The following is a 22,860-nucleotide window of genomic DNA, read 5'->3' on the forward strand; positions in this document are numbered from 1 at the left end:
CCCACAACCAGCTGGGAGTGAAGGGAGTTAGACAGGATTAAAAAAAAAGAAAGTGGAAGAGAGCCAGAGATTAATAATAACTAATGATTAAATGGAGAATGCTGTATGAACACATACAGAGTGAAATAAGTGAGTGAAGAAGAAACATTCCATGCATTATGGGGAGCCTCCAGCAACCTAGGTCTGTTGCGACGCAATCAAGGGAGGAGTTAGGGTCACTTGATCCAGCCCTAACAATGAGCTTTATCAAAAAGGAAAATTTTAAGCCTAATCGTAAAAGTAGAGAGCGTGTCTGTCTCCCAAATCCAAGCTGGGAGCTGGTTCCACACAAGAGGGGCCTGAAATTAAGGCTCTGCCTCCCATTATACTCCTAAGTATCCTAGGAACAACAAGTAAGCCTACAGTCTGAAAATGCTCTTCTGGGGTGATATGGTACTATGAGGTCTTTAAGATAAGATGGGGCCTGATTAGTCAAGCCCTTGTATGTGAGGAGAAAGATTTTAAATTAAATTCTGGATTTAACAGGGAGCCAATGAAGAGAAGTCAATATGGGAGAAATATGCTCTCTCTTTCTGGAGCTTGTTGGTACTCTCGCCGCAGCATTTTGGATCAGCTGAAGGCTTTTCAGGGAGCTTTCAAGACAACCTGATAATAATGAATTACCCTAGTCCAGCCTAGAAGTAATAAATGGATGAACTAGTTTTCACTCTGAGACAGATTTCTAATCTTAGAGATATTGGACAAATGCAATAAAGATGTTCTACATATTTGTCTAATATGTGTGCTGAAGGTCATATCCTGGTCAAAAATGACTCCAAGATTCTGCACCATGTTACTGGAGGCCAAGGTAATGCCATCCAGGGTACGTATCTGGTTAAATATCATGTTTCTAAGATTTGTAGGGTCGAATACAATAACTTCAGTTTTATATGAATTCAAAAGCAGGAAATTAGAGGTCATCCAGGCTTTTGTGTCTTTAAGACATTCCTGCAGGTTAACTAATTGGTGTGTGTCATCTGGCTTCATGGATAGATAAAGCTGGGTATCATAATAGTCAATAATAGAGAGAAGCATGTATAATGTAAATAGAATTGGTCCTAGCATGGAACTCTGTGGAACTCCATAATTAACCTTAGTGTGTGAGGAAGACTCCCCATTTACATGAACAAATTTGAGTCTATTAGATAAATATGATTCAAAGGACCACAGCGCAGTAGCTTTAATACCTATGGCATGCTCTAATCTCTGTAATAAAATGTTATGGTCAACAGTATCAAAAGCTGCACTGAGATGTAGTAGGAGAAGTACAGATATGAGTCCACTGTCAAGACGCCATAAGAAGATAATTTCCGACCATCCATTCTGAATCCTGACTGAAACTGTTCGGACAAACCATTCCTCTGCAGATGATCAGTTAGCTGTTTTACAACTACTCTTTCAAGAATTTTTAAGATAAAAGGAAGTTTGAAGATTGGCCTGCAATTAGCTAAGATAGCTGGGTCAAGTGATGGCTTTTTAATTAATGGTTTAATTACTCCCACCTTGAAGGTCTGTGGTACATAGCCCATTAATAGAGAAAGATTGATCATGTTTAAGATAAAAGCATTAATTCATGTTAGGATTTCTTTGAGCAGAACATATGAAAACGTGTTTATTTAAGGGTTGAATATTCTATAAACTGATGCTTAATAGCCTGTAAATATATGGCAATCTCATTCACACTTCTCACACTTTTGTGGCAATTATTCTGTGGCTGTTTTTTTTCCTGGTGTTGGCACTGGATATTCCAATTCATAATCCTGCATTCAGTGCCACCATTGACTCAATTGTTTTTCCTTTCAGTGAAACAGCTGTCAATGAGAACAACACCAGACCATTTGAATAATTGAAAAAATCTGAGATGTTGGCAGTGCAGCATTGTTAAATTGTAAAGCACTGTTAAGCATTTAAGGGGGACTGAAAATTTCAGAAAATTGCTTAATTTTTAATGTTTGCACTGATCTATATTATTGAGTTCATAACAATGATGTAAGGAATGGTAAAAACATTGCTCGTGCATTGATCAAAGAGGTGTGTGGTTGTTGGTGTCATTGCAGGTATATGACCATCAGTACAAAGCTGTGGTGGATGGTGTTGAGACAGACAGCACAATGGAGATAGACCCAGTTCACCGCATTGAGATATTCAAGATGGGAAACGGGAGTGAGGAGATTCTTGAGGTCCACGACTTCAAAAATGTAAGTAAAGGTTAAACAAGCGATTTTCCTTTTGATGAAAACTGAAGCTATACCTGTGTCTTCTCTTCAGCAGAGGATGTTGTATGATGTTCACATCCTGCCCTTTTTTTAAGAGACAATTGACAACATTTATCCTTTCCTGAAATCATATTTTTCTTATCTCATCCTTTGTCATTCTGGATGAAAAAAAGATGGTACAAACCTTTGAAACATCACACAGACAGAGTGATGGAAATTACTCTCACTGAGGTGTTCACACAAGGATCAAAAACACAATTTTAAAAATACAGCACTTATAGTATCAGTAATTGATAGTAAAGCAGCAGTACACAAGGAGATTTGTGTCTTTGTGCGCACACAGCCGCCCCGAGTGAAGAATGAGCCTTTCAACAAAAAAAAAAAAAAAGCTTTCTTCCTTCTAATTCTATACACCAACTTTTTCACAGTACAGAGACAAACACTATTAAAAAGCCCATCTCTATTTACTTCTCACACCTTTTTTAAATGCAATTTTGTCTCCAGCCAAACTCATTAACTTACCTTTCATTCCTAAATCCTGCTCGAGGAGGTTACACATGCCGCACCTCGGAGTAGGGAGTGTGCTGCTTGACTGGGTAATGAATGCTCTTACTCTCACACCATTATTTACTGTGAAATGTTGAGTTGCCAGGCTGAATGTTACAGGATACACCTCATCCCAAACAAAAACCTATGCTGAATCGTTATTGTTTTTGTTACAATGGGCTTTGTGAATCTAAAATGGCTATATGACAGAAACCGGCACAGCACCGGAAAACTTTAACCCCTGCAATCAGTCTCTCTATTTCCTTCTCTCTCTCCCTCACTGAGCCGACTGTGTGTGTGTGTGTGTGTGTGTGTGTGTGTGTGTGTGTGTGTGTGTGTGTGTGTGTGTGTGTGTGTGTGTGTGTGTGTGTGTGTGTGTGCCCCACATACATAAACATGCCTGTTGCTTGTTCCACTTCCTGTTAGTGAAGCACATCCCCCGAGGAGATTTGTTTGATTCAGTGCTCCACCATGGAAGACTAAGTAACAAGCGAGTGAGCAGAGTAATTCAAACCTCATTGTGACAAAAATCTCAGAGAAAATTTACAATTGGTTATACTAAATGGAAGCTTTTGCACTGATGTTAGAATTGATTTTGTTTAATACAAAAGAGGGGAATGTCACATGTTATTACACAGACCAAAGCCACCTTTAAAACAATCTCCATCAAGCCTGAGGGCTGTGTGATGAATGGAAAATGAGGGGATTATACCACCAGGACTGTGGACCATTAGACTCATTTTAACAGGAGAGGAAGGAAAAATGGAGAAAGAGACATCCTGAGAGGGAATTACCAGGGTCGTTTTCACGTTAAAACGAAGTGAACAACTGAACCAAAGAACATTTAGGCAAACTGAAATTTGTTTTTGCACAAGGTTTCAAATTGGTGTTTCAGTTTTAGCCGCACAACAAAGCAAAGGTATAATAAAGTGAGAACAGAGTAAGAATTGGGGCATTTTTAGCAGCCTTTGTATTAAAGTTAAGTTTACTTTGTGGTGGTATATTCCTTTATGTCTCTTATTACATGTTGCGTGATTACGTTCCTTAAACGCAAGTGCAAAATTCCTCAAACATTTTGACACAATAATGCACAATTGAGGTTTGCTTCACTACACACAGAGGTTTTAATGCTAATGCAATGTGGCCTTGCCTTTAATGGAGCAAAGAACTGCACTTGTTGCTTTCTGACACTTAAGAAATTTTAATCTAAACAAATCTTTCATTTATTTCTAAAAATCTACATACACATTCCAACTTCCCTTGTTATATATTGAATTAGATTGTATTATTATTAATATTATTATAATAGTCTGAATATTAGGTTATTCCCTCAAGCTTTGCCTGCATCAGTCTCAACTGATGAACAAGTCGCCATGACAGTTAAAGCACTGAGGTTTGTCATGTCCTCAAGCAGTGTCCACCACAGAACAGCCCTGAGGGCATGTGAACATATCCATATTGTACAGCTGCAAGCCTGGAGTTATGCAGAAAGCTATTTATATAATATTTACAGGTGTTTTATAATATTCTGACCATCATATGTCATCATAAATCCATTTATTTATCTGTTGTCTATACCCATTTATCCACAACAGGTTGCTAAGGTCTGGATACTACTGTATATAGACACCATATAACTTTAGCAATTTTCCCACAATCCTAATAAATTATATAGCTATTTAGGATGGCCCATTTGCAATTATATCTGATGGATTATTTGGAGTTACCGTTACCTTAATCAGCACAGTGCATTTTTGCACTGAAGATTTCAGAAGGTTTTTTTTTCTTTTTTTCTGTTTCAGACTCATCCTTAAATTAATTCAGCTTCATTTTAGTTTGTTATTCAGGAGTATTAGGTGTAGACTCATGAGAATAGAAAAAGTTTGGGGGAGTTTTTGTAACTTAATCAGAAAATATAAGAAGCGATGTGGGAGTCAAGCAGTTCAGCACTGCAAAGACCTCTACAATGCTTCACTTAGTGCTTTGTTAAAGCACCTTTGGCAGCATTGGGAGCCTACAGTCTTCTTGGAAATGATCTTATAAGTTTGGCACGCCTTTCTTTTGAAAGTCACTCCTATTCTTGCAGGCAGAATCTTTTTCTTAAAGTTCAACCAGGTTGGGTGGAAAGAGTTGGTGCACAGCCATGTTTCATGTTTCTTCAGAAAGGCTCAATTAAATGTGGTTCTAGCCCAGACTCTACGCTATGCTACTCCAGGACTCCAGTTTTCTTGAAGTATGCTTCAGGTTGTTGTCTAGATAAAACGCAAATCTTCATCCAAGCCTGAGACCCTGGGGACTCTTAAAAAGGCCTTCACTTCAAAATGGAGTTATATTTTCTGCATCAACCTCTTCCTTCTCTCTGACTTATGTCCAAGTCCCAGTTGCAGTCCACACAGCATAATGCTGCAACCACTGTGCAGGTGTGCACCACTTCTACTTATGTCCCTTTAGTTCTTATTTAGTTCAGTTAAGTAAGGTGGACTCAACCAAAATGTTAAAGCAGTAATGATAAAAGTCTTGAGATGACAAAGGATCTAAATACTTAAGCAAATGTGATATTGCAGTCTTCCAAATTATTTTTGCTTTCTTTTTGTGGAGTACTGTGTGTGGGGTGGGGGGTGGGGGGGTGAACTGAATTCACTGCAAGAGTCTGTAAAACTTAAAAGGGTCTGAGTCTTTTTAAATAAGGGTGAGCAGCATTTTTCCTCATTTACCACCTGACCTCTTTGATCAGGCACCCTAAGCTATAACTGCAGCCAGCTTCTCAGTGCAGGTATTTCCAGATTTGGCTTGGCTCACGTTCATACTGCAGAACTTGTCAGTCATATGTTTTAGCTTCTTACCTTCAAATAGCACTACCCTAGTTCAAGGTTGCCAGCATCCATAAATCACCACAGATGCTGGAAGCAGCAGCTGGTGAGCGCAGCCATTGTGTAGTATTAATGTTAAAGCTGAATTTTTAACACTTTTTCTCAGTAGATTTAGTTTACTTTTTCTTTAATTTCGCCTTATCAGTCAAAACCTGCTGAGGGTGACACTGCCCATATGACAGACAATTTAATATCTAACAATCATGCCAGAAAATCAGTAGCCTACATTTAGTCTGATGTGGATGTGCTTGAGTTCACTTGAATGCCATTCATGGCTATGACAACAATAATATGACTGTTTCATTGCAAATTTGGCCCAGTTTGATAGAGGGGCTCTCATTTTGACAAATACCTGCACAACATGTGTTATTATTCTATTCAAGACTGAATCACTAAATGAGTCAAGTGGGCAAAAGCAAAGCAAACAATGGAGAATGGCAGATATACAGTGCCTTTCTTATTTGTTACATATGTGTCACACATGTTTCAGATCATTGAAAAAAATGTAATATTAGGCAAAGATAACCCGATTAAATACAAAATATAGTTTTTAAATTATGATTTCATTGATTAAGGGTGAAAAGCTACCCAAACCTACCTGGTCATGTGTGAAAAAGTAATTGCCCCCTAAACCTAATAATTGGTTGCGCCATCCTTGGCAGCAAGAAATGCAATCAAGCATTTGTGATAACTGGTAAAGAGTCTTTCTACTGTGGAACAATTTTGATCTGCTCATCTTTGCAGAATTGTTTTAATTTTGCCAAATTGGATGGTTTTCAAGGTCATGCTAAAGCATCTCAATGGGATTTAAGTCCAGACTTTGACTTGGCCACTCCAAGTCATTCAGAGGTGGAGCTGCTGGCTATTTTTTGGATCATTTTCCTGCTGTAGTGACATTCTCCTTCAGGATTTTCTAGTAGAGAATAGAATTCATGGTTCCATCAATTACAGCAATTTGTCCAGGTCCTGGAGCAGCAAAGCAGCCCCACACCATCACACTACCACCACCATGTTTGACTGTTCATATGATGTTTTGTTTGGGTTTTTTTTTAATGCTGGGTTAGTTTTATGCCAAATGTAACGGGACTCAAACTTTCCAAAAAGTTCAGCTTTTGTCTTGTCAGTGCACAGAATACTTTCACAAAACTCTTGGGGATGATCAAGATGTTTTTTGGCGAATGTGCAACAAGCCTTTGTGGGGTTTTTTGGTCAGCAGTGGTTTTCGACTTAAAACTCTCCCATGCTCTCAGCAGTTCTTTAGATGTTGTTCTGGGTTCTTTTGTGACCTCCTGGATAAGTTATCAGTTCATTCTTGGAGTAATTTTGATAGGCCAGAGACTCCTGAGAAGGTTCAACACTGTTCCAAGTTTTCTCCATTTGTGGATAATGGCTCTTAAAATAATGACCTAAGTCATTTTTTAATTAAAGTTTTATTTTTGCCTAAATCGTCATGTTGGGTTCAGTTTTTCGGCTTTTCTGAAAAACCTGAAAAAAAAAATGACTTAGGCCATTATTCTAAGAGGGTCACTTTATGCTACATGCATGTGTTTTCATACAAAAATGTTGACAGTAAAAGCAATATTCCTTCCTTAAATCACACAAATGCGCTCCTCCTGTATATAAAATGCTGTTTTGTAGGTTTTTACTTTTTTGTTTCATGTTTGTTTCTCCTTTACAGATAGCCTTTAGCCATGAGGATGTGTTGGTCAGAGAGGAATTAAAAAAAAAAAAATAATAAATAAAATAACACACCTTTCTTTCTTTTGCTATATGGTCTACTGCCTCCTCTTTTCACAGCAAATAAAACGGAAGCATCAAAACTTGCCTCCAGCACTCATCCATCGAAAATTTCTTCAGAGCACTTTGGAAATTCATGACTGGAGGAAAACTTTTGATGAAGTTGAGGATAGCCTACGGTAACATAGCATCCTGCTTGGATTTCTGTGATTGACTGTGATGTCCAGATATTGTGAGGTGGACAATCAGTAACAACAAAAGGTGGAAAATCTTAAAAAATTTGCAGTTTTTTTTTTGTTGTTGTTGTTATTGTTGTTGTTGTTCTAGAATCATACAGGTACACCTAAAGGTTGCAAATTGGCAACGCCACACTGATAATGTGTAATATGTTGCACTGACTGTATCTAATATTTTAAAGGGGATATAATTTTCATCCAGTTAAACATTTTTCTGTTACATTTTTTGAAAGGAGAGCTGTGTAATTCATGGGTAAGAAATGTTACTGAATTACAGACATTTTCGTTGGTAATGTGACGGCATCGGCCTAACTAATGCCAGCTGACATTTGAATGAGCTGAATGATGCATGCTGTTACATGTTCTCTGTTCTCTTGATAAGACTTAGATGAGCATCTTGCACATGGATACACCAAGTGGATATTTCAGTGTTGTCTGTTAAAATGGCTTTGCGTTTCCATTCCTCAGTCCTATGTTAATGTGTCTTTCTTCATTTTCTGGTTGACCAAGCCCAGTAATCAGTGTATCTCATCACAACATCGCCCTCTTCTCTTGCGCTGCAGCTCACCAACACAGTAGACCCAAATTAAACAGAGACTCATCACAATAAAGCCCGGCATAAACATAATGCTTTTGTGCTTGAGACTATTATTGCACCATCCTTTTTTCACACAGATGAAATTACATGCAGTAGATTATGACAGCCATCACTTTGTATCGTGTCTCATGCAGCTGGTATCTGGCTCTGAGAGTGACAGCACCGCTGAAAATATAGAAATAGCACCCACATGGTCAAGTTAACCAATTCAAAGGAGATGTCATAGCAATCACCGTGTAAGTGTAATTAAATTTAGATTGAATCAAGTCCATTTTCATGGTACAGCTCATACAATTTTTACTTGATGCAAGTTTAAAGCAGCTGTGGCAGATGTAGATCCTGCCGTCTGTTCTAATACAGTGTGCTGAATGAGCAGCTCTCTGCAGAAAATAAATTGGATACAATCTGATCTACTGAAAGTCTTTCAAACTTATTCTGGCTGAATATCTTAGATTAACATACAATAGCAGCGAGAGAGAATTAACAGATCTTTCTTGCCTATTGAGGCTCTGTGTGTCAAACTGAAAAGAGCCACAGTCCACATGGTGGAGGATCATCAGTGGAGCTGAAGAGAGTGACTCCACACTTGACTGCGCAGATTAAGAGAGTGACAGGGACCTATGACTGGCTAATTCAATGGGGGCAGTCTCTGTAGAAAACACTTCATTCTCAACAATGTCACTTGGCTCTCCTGTGCGATATATCCTGCTATAAAGCATTACCAAGCCACAGTGGAACACCCGCTACCTTTTTACTTCATTCAGCTTGAAAGCAAAAGCTGTGTTGCAAGAGCCAAGCAGGCATCAATTTCATGCCATGATATAAAAGTTACAAAAAAAGGAAGAAGGAGATCAAAACACACCTTCTTACTCATTAGGTTTTAACTTTTTAACAGCTTTGATTATCAGCAAAAAGCTGAGCATTTTAAAATGATTGCCTCAGTTCGTATGGGATATCCACATCACAGAAGGCTACTGAATGATACATATATCTGAATTTCTGAGCATCCCTTCATTTCTTTTTCCTTTTCAAAGGGAATCACTGGGATCCGGTTTGCTGAACATCAGAGGTGCTACATCAGGACCCAAACTAAGAAACTACCCGCATTGGCAGAGGTGGAGACTGAGGACACAGAGCTGCTGGTATGCCTCCTCTTTCTGTTACAGGTACCTCGGACTCTCTGTGGTCCTGCAGAGGCTGTCATGCATACTGCAGGGAGATAACCAGAGTTGAGCGCTGTGAGCGCCACACAAATCCTCGGCCTGTCCATCTTGTCCTATCTCCCCCAGCCCTCTCACTGAAGAATAAACTAGGGTTTGTGGTGCCTGTAAAACCGCCAGAAAGCTACCCGAAAACCCATAGTCTCTTTGTGGCTCACATCAAATGGTGTTTGCTGTCAATCTTGAGCCAAATATTAATTTTTAATCATCTCCTCCAAAGGCTTTACCCAAATAGCCTAAAGGGGGAAGGGTGCAAGAGAGGTCTGAGAGAGAGGTAAACCATTAAAATGATATTTTTTAAAGATGTTTTCTTTGCAAAATTCACAAGGCTCTCTCCAGGTTTAGAGTGATTTATTTTCTTTTTTTTTTTTTTTTGGATTCCTACAGTTGTGTGTGAACTTCAGAAAAAGGAATGGAGAAAATTCAGTCAATCAAAATTCCCATTTTTTCAGTGTCACAGTGCAATTCACTGAGTGGGCTGCATGTTCAAAGAGAAAATCCTCCTCTCAAATGTCTCTACTGCTAGCATACTCTCATTTACATTTCACATTGTAGCTGAGAAGAAGTAGCTGGCAAATATCTGACGCACCCCACTCACTGCCTTATTTAAAAAACAGAATAAGGCAATTGTCAGACCACTCATGGTTTTAACTTTAAGAACACAAGCTGTTACACCCCTAAAAAAGACACCGTTTTGTTTTATATTCTTTTCATCTTTATAATGTCTGATCCACGTTTACAGATACTAATTGCCCAGGCAGCACCATATGTCCGTGCCATCTCTGTCTTCTTTTGTGCACTGTGAAGCCTAATTGGCTTAATTTACAGCTCCAAAGTGAATCATCTAAGGCCAGCAAAGTGATAGGGCACATTCCAGTAGTCAAGGAAGCCTTTCAATAAAGTAATTGTTCACAAAGTGTTTTTAAGATGTGGTTTACATGAAGTTCTAATTGTACTCTGTTCCACTCTTGCCTTAAGAGATGACACACAAGAAGAAAAGCGCTTTGACTCCACTTTCTAAGCAGCGTTAACCAGGCAGCAAGCATGCAACCCTGCCCCCATAAATTATTTTTATTAACTACAACTTTCATAGTGTGTTTGAGGAATGCATTATTGATATCTTGATTATATTCAAAGGAAACAATTTTGTAGGTAAACACAGTGCATTATTGGTGGCAGGTGGTAAAGGTGGACAGTGGTATCCCAAATCCAACATGGCACTAGGTTTACTCACTCAAAACACTTTAGCAATAATGGTTTAGTTGCTCCAAGAAGCTTTTATCTCAAAGAAAAAAGTGTTTTGTAGGACAACAAATTAAATATTTTTTTCTTACATGCTGATAAAAACCATAAACAAGCTGAAAGCATATTTAGTTTTGCCAAGTGGCATGTAAATATATTTCTTCAACTGTGGAGTTCATAATCTCTAAAGATTCTGGTGTTTGAAGGAAGATTATTGTGCTGAGAGTCATAAGAGGAGACTGATTCCAATCTCATGTCTGTGCATTTAAATCAATGGATAGCCCGCCTCTGTCAAAGCATGCAGATGTCTGCACCTGCAAAATTTAGAGCGGATTGTAAAAATAGCATGTTTTTCCTTGCAGAATATTTTCTCCTGGTGCTTGTGCTTCTCTCCTGGTTACCTCAAAGCTATAACTAGACAACTCCGGAAAGTCACGGAAAACACGTTTTTAGCTTGCAAATTTGTAATAGTGTGTGACTCCACAAACATGATAAGATGCCATGGACATTTCTGAACTGATATTGCCACATTGCTGTTTTCCAGCTCACTGAAATGAATCTGTAGCTGTGCACACGGGCATCATCAGTTGACAGGCATGACACTGGGACTGATTTTATCTAATTCTCTGCAAGAAGCCATATAATCACTCAATTCACATACTAATATATTCATCAATCAATACCACACAAATGCCACATGTTATTCTCCCAACATTTCCCTATTTTGCTTTCTGCTCTTTTCTCTCTATACTTACACCTCTATATTCTGTGGCTAATATTGTTGCAGGGGATGATTTTACCACAAAAACACTAGATTACACAACAAAAATACAGTAAATCCTGGGGGTGGGGGCATATTGAGGTAATAAACAGTGACCTTGGCTTGACCCCACCAAAGTATGTCCTCACATTAGACAGCAGCCTCAGCTCCAACCTCTATGAGAATCCACCCACGTGTGACCCTGGAAAAGATGAGCACAAGTTCCTCCTCGGGTGGTGAAACACATGAAGCTCACAGGGGTGAAAGCCAGCTGCTAATGGTTCCTAGCTTAACCCCACCACAGGCTTTTAGGAAAAAGGGCTCAGAGCAGCCGTGGCAGGCTTTAGAGCTGAGGTGAAAAACAATGGAAAAAACTGCGGTAAAACTGCAAGCGGCTGATAAGAAAATGCAGCCCCTTCGAGGGAGAACCAGGTGACAAACATGAATTGTTTGCCAGGATTTTTTCCTTCCCTTTTCAATTTGCCTTCTCTATGAAATGTCTGAGGGAGTAATCCCTGAGCTTCATTCCCCCAGTCTGACACAAAAATCGCCATCAACCTCCCTCACTCCCCTTAAAATTGTCAATGGATGCCATTTGCTCCATTAAACACCCACTTAATATGGATGACCAAAGCTCGCCCAACAACCAAAAACCTCCCACTCAGACAATAGCTACAAACAGAAAAGCACTGTGATGAGAAACAACACCACAGCGGAGGCTGTGAATACGCCAAAGTCCTGCGAGCACACAGTGCAGATTGTTTTGTGTCATTTTTGTCTGCAAGAGCTCAGTGAATGGCAGGGTGGTTCGTGACACTGCAACAAAACGTTCAGTTTCTACATTTGCTGTGTTCAGTAATAAGGTCATGTCACGCCAGAAAATGGGACAGCAGAATTCATCTTTACGTCTTTGCAAAATATGGGACTCGGTGATGCTGTGACAACTCACATGGCTACTGTAGCTATAGCTGGTAAATGAACCACTAACATGCAACCCAGCCGGGAACTCGCTGACACAGTAGCTTCCTTAGTCAAAAGCTGTATCGTACAATCTACTTCTGTGTCATGACTTTTCTCTTCGGGCTCAGTTTATTCACCAACAGAATAAAATTTCATAGTGCAACAAATTCTCAGAGAGGCCATTTTAGACTATCGAGGTTGTCTGTTCCCCCAGCGCACTAACAGGACAGTTTTGTTTGTCAATAGCAAAAATTTGCATGCCAAAATTCCCTAAAGGTGAACAAAGCTGAAGATTCTGTACTTGTTTGCTTCGCCACATCTGCCAAACCAAATCCTCCTCGAGATATTTATTTATTATTGCCACAGAATTTGCATTTTTAAATGCTGGCATGATCGGCACCCTCGGTGCCCTTAAACAGGCACCAGCACAAACACTGCAAGCTGCTTGAATATGGCTATCAACTAAGGTTCCCCACCAGGTATGTTAGATTAAAAAAGAAAACTGCCAGTGTTAGGTGCAGTGTGTGAATGCTATTGGGTATGGGGAGAAAATCTTTGTTGATCTCTGGCAAACATAGCACACACTTTAAACAATGTGTCATGTCAACAGTGTTTCCCCCCCTTGGGACACAGTGGCAGGAGAGGGTAAATTTATTAACTACAGCACAACTGGTGTATAATTAAGTTGTGCACTGTAGGCGAAAAGCATACATACACCAGGAGCGGGCTCCACAAAACAAATTACCACCATTCCCAAGGTCCAATACTTGATAAAAAGTTGCTTGTGTCCTAATAATATATCATTTGTCAATAGCAAAATGGAAAAGCCTTTCAAAAGTGTGTATAAACTGGCGGACTGTAATCATGTTGTCTTTGTGCTTGTCAACTGGCATTTAGAAATCCCTGCCCCATGCTAAAATGCTGACCTTTACTACCTCCCCCAAGGCGCTCTCTCCTACAAGTTATTGGAGTCGTTTCTCAACTGTGAAGTCAAAGTCATGTTGTGCGCCCCCATGTCGTGACCTCCATTTACTTTCCAGAGAAGTCTGACTTGGCTTCAGTGGTTAAGAGGTCCAATTAGAGAGTGCTGTTTGTGTTGCTCGAGTTTGATTTTAATTTCTGCAGCCACAGGAACAGTGAGCACACCAGCTCTGCAGCAGAGCACCCTCTCTGCTGTAACACCACCACCCCGCTACACCAGTCTTCCGAGTCATCATTAGTCTGCTGGCCGGCGCTTAAAAGTGAGGGAAAGTGTGTCAAAAGCTCGCTGAACACCTCCCGCACCCAAACACATTCTTTGATGTGATAGAATGTGTTTAAGCCGTCTCTTTTTCTTCTTCCTCTTCTTCTTCTTCTTCTTCGTCTCCACAGGTCACAGCTGTGTCGTTCGAAGACAAACAAGAAGCAGCGTGAAAAGTAAAATTTTAATTCATGCGAGAGTGACAGGGGCAAACATGAGGGAGGGGGCACGACCCAGTATAAATGATTCTTGCTCCTGCTATAGCCCCGGGATTCTACATCAAGCTTAACTAATGTGCAATTAAGCTTTAGACTGGAAGAAAATCACCTTGTAAAAACATTTGTCAAGTGAACTGTTTTTCTGTTCTGGGCTGCTAATTAACAAGGGAATGGGAAGAAGAGTTTGTTTGTGTGTGTATTTACATATACATGAAGAAAATAAATATCCTCACTGTTAAGGGAGAGCATTACCAAATCCCCTTCATATGTCTCTATTAGACAACACTGACATGTAGTCCCTATCATTAAGCAATAATAGTTTACTTTACAGCTCATGAACTACAGTATCAACAAATTAAGCCTAGTGATAGTGCTCGGTGCCAAGTGAAGCATTGTGGTGGAGGGGGAGGGAGTAAGGGAGCATAGTTGGGGGGGGATGCAAGGCTTTATTGTGTCTGTCACATTAAACGATATTGCAGCCACACTCGGAGTAATGAAGACCACTTCTAAAGTCATTTAAAAGTCAAATCATCACTGTCTGTGAATTTCAATGATGTATAATAGAAAGAGCATGCCGGAGGCTTGAGAAGAGGGTGACAGAGAGCAGGAGGAGGGAGTCGGGGCAGTGGGAGTCAGGAGTCGGGAAGTTGCTGTCCTCTCAGCAGACACAAAGGTGATAGATAAAATGACGAGGCTGGGGCTGCTGCATGGCTCAGGGGAACTGAGTGCAAATGCATGACTATACACTGTGTGGGGTGCAGACTTTTTCACAGGGTTGGACATGCTCTATCTTGTGTATACATAACATACGTGTGAGTGTGTGTATGCGTATGTGTTGTTTTCTAGCAGGTGGATGAGACTGAGGCCATGGATATGAAGGTGGATGACTCCCAAGTGTGGGTTCCTGCTGAGGAACCCATCGTTAACCCAGCCTTCCTCCTTGACTCCAAGATCTGGGAGATTTGCCAGCAGCTGCCCATCCACTGGATCCATCCCTCCCCCCTGAGCGGTGAGAGCAGGGGGCATCTCTGCCTCTAAATGTAGACTATTAACACTCTCGCTGGAGGGCATCTCCACAGGCCATATGCAGGTCCATGGAGACAGCATGAGTTCCTAACCATATGAGCAGGCAGCCCAGACTATTCCCTGCGTGTTAGGAAAGTAAAGAGGCTGATGTTCAGTGGTGAAAAGAACGTTCGTATCCTCTACTTCAACAAAATTACCAGTGCACACACATTGTGAAAGTACGACAAATTAAATCAATGCAGTTGAACTCATAGAGTCACAGAAAGGCTACTTTATATTGTCTCATATTATATTTTACACATGTATATAAAGGATGGATGTAGCCACTGTAACATGACTAATTGACTAATGTCTTGAAGCCTCAAGTTTGGCATTTTGTAATATTGGGAATTAAGCATTTGCATGAAAGGGTGGAGTGCTGGGTTAGCAAGTTGTCTCCCTAGACTATATAAGTGCACTGCATGCGCACAGATACTTGTTAATTAGTGCTAAAATAAACAAAATAATATTAGAACTTCATTCACACACAAAAAATATCTTTGCACAGGCTTATTTGACAGTCCGTTATTTTAATTAACCACACAATAGGGCATATTATTTGTCAGATAACACCATTAAAATGCTCAAAAGGCATCAACACCATGAACCTCATCAGTAGAGGGTTTTTTTTTTTGCATGATGTCATTCACATGGGGCTCTAGAGTTGTCCACTATATTAGATGTGATACAACCACCGGTGGTGAGGGAAAAATGTGCACTCTCAGACTGGTTGGTGAGTGGTTGTTGGAGATTGCTGCCAGTCAGTGAATGGGGGAATGAGGCTCGTAGGACAAAGCACTTTGTTCAAATAGAGTAGAAAAGTGCTAAGCGCTAATCACAAGGACGTTTTTTCCAACCAGTCAGGGAATTTACATTTTTCCCTAGTGACCAGTGGTTGCCAGGGGCTCATTGACCCATTTCTAGGCCTGTGTGACCTTTCTAGGCCTTATTAAGTTGACCATACAGTATTGCATATCAAAAATGGCAGACAAGTTAACATCCCTCACTAGGTACAGTTCAGTGACTTAAATTAGCTGAGGTGACAGCTAACAGCAATCTGTGTCAGCAGCAGCCTATCAGTGACCCTAATTATGCAGCAATATACGCCCTAATTTAAAGACCAAAAATGTTTTTGTGCCTGGCTGTAAACATGTTTATTTCTGCTTCAACATTTCAGGCAGAAGGATCGACTCACTTTTAGAGCCAGCCTCAAGTGGCCATTACAGGAGCTGCATGTTTTTCAAGCATCCGTGACAGCTTTATTTTAGGCCCTAGAGATTAGTTAACATTACAAATTATCTAAGTGTAAATTATTACACTATTAAGCCCAGACGTAAAAGTATATTTTAAAAATATCGCTCCACAAAACAGTCTGTACAAAACAGCAACTGCAAAATAATGTGACAATGTGGAAAAGAGCAATGTTAGTGACGAGCATAAATTTGCAGCTCCCCTGCAGAGCTTTATAATGAATTTCAGCTCACTGTATAGCTATCTGACCTGCAGAGTTTCTCCTACACACTCTTGTAGCGTCTTAAAACTCAGTCCATCAGCTTTGAACGAAGCAGCAGACAGACACGGATAACAACTAGCAGCTGCTCACAGTCAAACATTTAGCAGTTATATTTTCTTTCATTAGCTGGTAGAGACCAAAAGCAATGTTAAAGGAGTGTTTAAGAACACAACTCAGTGTGAAAAGTAATGCTAGACTGCACTACTGGATGTGTAAATAAGCAAACATTTAAAAAACAGGATTTCTATACTACCATACAAGGTAATGTCAGTGTTGGATCAGTCACTGCTGGTTTAAAAAAGATGAATTGGAAGAAAATTGTTGCTTTTCTGGGAAAATGTATAAGACCTCTTACATTCTATTAAGGAGTTTGCAATCATCTCACCAAAAATGGCAGTTTTTTCATATGCTTTGAAAAATAAGCATTCATCAGCAGTCTTTCATGTTAAGATGAAGATATTTGCAGCTTGTGCAATATATGAAGTGTCTACAAGGTAACACCCACAATCAGATAAATGTAGTAAAAAGAATTATATTTTTCTCTGAAATGTACACCTGCACCTGCATATATATACCTCAGTAAATGTAGCCTGTTATGTTCATCCTCTTGTTTTGGTCATCTGGAGATTTGTTTTTCTGTCTTTTTCTTTCTCATAAAGATGCCAAGACTTTATGAACTGGCATCTGTGTGTTAGTATCGCAAAAGCAATAAGACCATTGTTTGACAGAAGTGTGAAAAAAGCCTGGAATTAATTTCTTTTGAATGTTAGTAAGTAACATCAAGCCACTGGGAAAACACAGTATTCAAGCCAAAATTGAATCTAAGAGCTCTCTCATTTTAATTCAAACAACAGAAAACAGTTGGAAGTATCTACAGTAACATCTCTTTCTCACACTCTCCTACTCTCCTCTGTCCTCTCCGTGCACTCAGATGCTGAGGTTGACACACCCGATGCAGAGGTCACAGGTCAGCGTTTTGCCCGCGACGTCCTGGACCAACTTCCCGTAAATGACTATGTAAGTGGGGGCCTCTCTGCCACGTCACCCGGGGACCACACCACGAGATACAGTAAAGTCACTTCAATCAGCTGCAGCTCTTGCCTCAACTCTTTCTGCATATAAATCGCTCACTAATTGATGTTAAAACTGACTTTGTGCACCAGAGGGCATAGCAATTGCTCTATATATCTGTTTAAGTAAGGCCAGTTCAATGAAGACTCCCTTAATGTCTCTCCATTAATTGAGAGGAATATCCAGCCTTTCAAAGGCAGCAACTTGTGCCTTACAGCCCTAGTTAGAGCCTTTTTTTCACTTCCTTTTTTCTGAGGCAGTGGAAAGCACTGTACAAAGCAGCACTCTCAAGGTCACTCACTGCTGCACAGATAAGTTACATTTATTAATAATGCTTTAATTATCAAAGCGTATAAAATGAATGGAAAGGCCAAGTGGCATATTTTGGTGTACAGCATGTAAACCACTCAATACTGTATGATTAATTATCCCTAACTCTAGGGGAAAATCACATTGCATAGCATATTATGCAAGACTTGTTCACTCATACCAGCACAAAAACTGCAGTTGCACACTAAGAGACACCCTAAGAACAGGTGCAAGGATATATGATATATGCGCATACACGCAGTGAGCACTTACAGGTGAACAGCCACTAAAACTAAATTCAAGGATAATGAGTCGGGCTCAGTCTCCTCCGCAGGGCTCGGAGAAACTGTGTGAGACATGCAGAGAAATGAGACATCCTATAACGTTGACGTTTATCAGGCCCATCCCAGAAACAGCCTCCTGCTCAACTCTTCAATTTCCCCCTAGCTCTTCTGTCTTCTCGCTCATTGTCTGTGGCAGGAGATGCAGTGCTATGCAATTAAAACATACCAGGGGATGAAAAACTCAGCTCTCCTTTTGAACGTTCTGCCTCTATCAGCTGAGTAATGCATACCATTGCAATCCATTCCAGCAGGAAGTCCAAGCGCTGTTTGTGGGTCCAGTGATAACAACGGCCTTTGTGGCCAGGCATAGGGCAGGCAGCAGTCTGTAATTGGGAGTCTGAACTCTCACTCCTGCCAGTGGTTTGCCACACGTGTAAGTCTGTTTTTTTTTTTTTTCTTCATCTAAAAGTCATGCAAATGAGCACAGTAAGAAAACAAGGAAGCTCACACACAGAGCCTGCTACTCACAGTTTCTCTGCATTCACTTCATCTGCATTTCATAAGTCTGAATATGAGCGCCACGCCTGCCCACAGTGCACATTCATAAAGCAGAGGCTGACAGATATACGATGCTGAACTTTGCCATGGCTGCCATGTCAGAGTGCGGCGTGTATCAGAGGTGACCCTGGAAATTTCAGACTGAATAACGACCAACTGACAGGCCTGAAGGGATTGTACCCTGTCCTTGACCCACATTGCAAGGATGGGCTTCCAATATGAATTGACCTCACACGTACTCATGTAAATATGTTTGTATGTGTTGCTGCTTGCGTCCTGGGATTTGTCTTGTGTCTTGGACTTATCCTTACAAACCTCTGAGTGCTACATCCAGGGTCAGGCTAAGTGGCTGTTCATGAATAACAGAGGTGCAAAAAGCTGAAGGAATTCAAATTCCATGAATGCAGAAGTTTGTTTGTGCCTGCAGAGGAATCTTTACACTGAAGCTAAAGCTCCTTATCACTTTGGTAAAGCAGCAGAGTTACTGAAATACATGACTATCTGCTTATTCAATTACATCCAATTTCATTGTCATTCCACCTCACTGTAGAGAACAGTGAGATGGAAATCAGAGATCAGGACACGCAGCAAAGAATTTCATATGTTCCACTGTCCTGTGTGTCTACATAAAAGACCCTTTTCGAATACAAAGCAGAGTGTGAAACAGAAATGTTATCACTGCTGTTTTGATCCCCGAATGAATATGATGAGCTCTGCTTTGAGATTTAATAACACATCCAGGCATGTGCTTCAAGCTCATGAAGAGCGGTGATCAGCGTGTGTGAAATAATACCAACAAGTGTGGAGATTAGAGGAGTCATGCTTTGATTCGTTACATCTTATTGAATGACTGACGCAGTTTTCTACTCTGCAGACTCATTCACATCCAGCACCTCATATTATGCACAGGGTTTGTGTTTGTGTGCAAGTGGCATGTGTATGCCAGAGTGTGTGATGAAATCAGATCCAGCAAGAGGGTAATGGCTTTTACTCTTCATTAATGCTGCTTGTTTGTGAGTGACTGCCTCAGATTTCCCAAGGTGAACCATTCTTATCACCGCAGCTTCCCACTAGAGACGACGACTCAAGCCGGAGTGATTAATATGTACCCTCCGTTTTAAAGGATAGCTCTGATTAATTGTCTTAAGGTACAATGCTGCCTATTGGCTGTTTGTGTTGATAAACAGCGTCGTCATTTGAATAAATATTTTCTTCATTTTCCACGCCCGAAGCTCCAGATTTCGTAACACCCCAGTTTGGTCTGTGAGGAGCTGATAAGATTATCGTTGGTCCATTGACAGGTTTCATGTTGTTTCTATAACAGATTGTTGCCTGGAAGCAGATGACCTGAAACCTGCCTAAAGCTATATATCATTAAAAGCCTACCTGTGACTGTCATAGTAATAAATCAAACCTACCTGGATATCTTGTGGTGCACCTTTCTCTGTGTTTTGAATATGTCTCAAGAGTGTGCAGTTTTACTCAGTTCATCATCAGATGCATCGTTTTCATAGGTCAGTCATGTGGTGGTAGTAACTGCTACATAAAAGAAACAATGTGTGTAAAATCACTGTGATCGAATACTTACTGATTTGTAGAGGAGATGCAAGAAATCCCCTAATTCCCTAACTTAATGCAGTAGGGAACTAGAGGGACTCAGCCATGTGGTCCTGTGGGTCCTGTCCTCTTAAACAATTCGCACACATTTTCTTTTCCCAGCTGCGGACGTGTTTTGTTCCACACTGTTGCACGTAGCTGAGTCATTGTAAGTGCTTGCAGATTTTTTTCTGATGTGAAGTCAGTGGAGGATGTTGACTCCTCGAACTGAGCAGTTTAACGAGATATCACCGGATTGTCTTCCAAGGATTCATTTACTAAAGAGATTGAAATGTGGTCAAATGCATACCGAGGGTGGTTGCTACTTCAGCTCACACTGTGAGTTAAGTGGCACTTCGCCGAACCCCATTTGGAGTTGCTCTTGATCAAAGGCATGGCACTCAGCCCCCATGAGTCCACGAGGGCATGAACCAACCACCACAATGGAAAAATCCAAGGGCCATAATTCTACCCAATTTACCTTTCGTTTGGGTTTCATTTGGCCCCTCTATAAATTCAGAGGCAGCCAGCAAGAGCAAATGAAAGAATCCTTGTTAGGCGATCATTACTCTGCTAATTGCTTTAGGAATGTGCCATGCACTTAAAGTCAAGGTCAGGGGGAGGGCGCCAAGACGTGAGGAGCTCTAATTTGAATGCTCTATTGGAGGAGGGGCAGTCATTTTAGTGCAGAGTGTGTGCTCCGGTCGAGGGAGTTAAGAGGTCAGAGATGAAAGAAATAGTGTAATTATGCTGGTAACTTTGACCGGAGATAGTGATGGTGGAGAGGTTGTGAATGCTGGATTCACAGAAGGGGCAGTGCGCAGCCTCCAGTCGTGCTTCCTCTGCTGCAGAAAGGTCAAGGGTATTAGATCATGTTTTATGCTCCTGGAGCTTAAATCAAGCTCATTCCCTCTCAGCTCAACCGTGATCTTTTGGCATTGTCATCAAGCATGTCACAGTTTTGCATTTTTGCAGACATCAATTCAGATTTTTTTTTTCACTTTGTTTTATTTTACATATATTGTGGTGACCCACAATCAAAGCTGCCTCATCAATTCATGTCACCCCCTCCATTTCTTCCTCTCTTGCCCTTGCCTCAGGAGGACTGGCATTTGTCATGTGTGTGATTGTAACCCTGCCCGCTTTTGTGTCCTCTGCAGAGAGATGTTGGAATCGAGCTGGATAACCGTCTGGATGAGCGTGGCTACTGCTGCCAGTACTGTCGCCGTGGTTACCGCTTCTGCCGCCGTTACTATGAGCCCCTGGGTGGCTTCAACCCCTGGCCATACTACTACCAAGGAGGCCGGGTCATCTGTCAAGTTGTCATGCCATGCAACTGGTGGATCGCCCGCATGCTCGGGAGGATCTGAGGCGCTGAGCGTGCTGTCTGGTTTTGAATCTGTTTACGTTGTAGGTGCAAATTTTGCTTTTGATAAATATTCAAGACCACTCGTGACACCAAAGCAGTCTATTGCAGGCAACTATTAAATAGCTCTTCTAGTCAGTATGAGTCAGTCTAAACAGTCTAAATGGTGTTTGAAACATTTTGATTCTTTCTTAAAAAGCATTGGTTGTTTACAGGTGTCTAATTTTCTCTCCTTGTTATTTGATCCTGTTCAATGAGCACATTTAGTTTGGAAACTGAGCCACCTAAAAAAAAAAAAAGAAGAAGAAGAAGAAAACACAGTCTGTCCTTACTTTACCTGTTCTGCCATGCATTCATTTTTACTTCAAGGTTTGAAAGAGTTCTACCAGTTTTACTGTGTATGAAAAGCTACAGTGAACACAATATAAAGGCAATTAACAATGCACTATATGTAACCATCTGTGTGGTGCTATCACATTAAATATGTAAGAAATACACTTTATTAGGAAAACTCTGTAATATATTTAATGCAACAGCTCTACCATAACTTCCATTATTGTATTATAATGTTTCTACAGGGTTTTTTTTGTTTTGTTTTTTTTTTACATCTGTTCTTCATGGTTATTATTCAGGTCCTATTTGATGGTGGTATACTGGACTACATGACACTGAAAGTATTTCCTAATATTCTCATTAAAGTGGAAAAATTGGTATTAAATCACTATGTACTGCCAAATAGTGTGACCAAATGGGAAACTGGGGGCCATTAATGCTCAGAAGTAGTTTTTGCAATTTACAAATTTGATCTTTTTTTGTGCAGTTTTCCCAACACACTTACTAGAAAAACATAATAAGCATAAATGGAAGCTAAACTTGTGTTTTCCCCTTTTCTTTAGCAATAACTATCACAAAAAATGTTAACTGCTGTTCCAGCTTTCACTTCTGTCTTTGAGTTTCAGTAGAGATATATATGCGTAGATCAGCACATTTCTCTTTAAGCCACTGTTTTTTGTGAGAGGCACTTTAGTTGATTTTTGCAAACTAAAACCAATCAAAATGTGGGACGCTGTCTCAATATGTGGGAAGGTGGGAAAGTGATAATGTGATGTGTAGTCTCACATAAAGTGAGACACTCGACCTGAATGAGGTAACACGGCTGATTGAGAACATAGCCCACACAGGAAAGTACTGAACTGGGCATGTTAACATCTCTGGG

At 40.4% G+C, this 22,860-nt stretch overlaps 1 protein-coding gene across 1 annotated transcript in view; it reads left to right on the forward strand.

The window, feature by feature from the left end:
• tnmd (tenomodulin) overlaps positions 1–21,930 on the forward strand; it is an 81,536-nt gene extending 59,606 nt beyond the window's left edge. The window contains exons 3-7 of the mRNA XM_030739850.1: positions 2,097–2,237; positions 9,277–9,384; positions 14,729–14,891; positions 17,392–17,477; positions 21,439–21,930. Of these exons, the coding sequence (XP_030595710.1) occupies positions 2,097–2,237; positions 9,277–9,384; positions 14,729–14,891; positions 17,392–17,477; positions 21,439–21,648 (708 nt within the window). The 3' untranslated portion in view covers positions 21,649–21,930. The remainder of the gene's footprint in view (positions 1–2,096; positions 2,238–9,276; positions 9,385–14,728; positions 14,892–17,391; positions 17,478–21,438) is intronic.
• The last annotated feature ends 930 nt before the right edge of the window (positions 21,931–22,860 follow it).

This window comes from Archocentrus centrarchus, chromosome 10, assembly GCF_007364275.1.
Source record: "Archocentrus centrarchus isolate MPI-CPG fArcCen1 chromosome 10, fArcCen1, whole genome shotgun sequence".
NCBI classification, from domain to species: domain Eukaryota; kingdom Metazoa; phylum Chordata; class Actinopteri; order Cichliformes; family Cichlidae; genus Archocentrus; species Archocentrus centrarchus.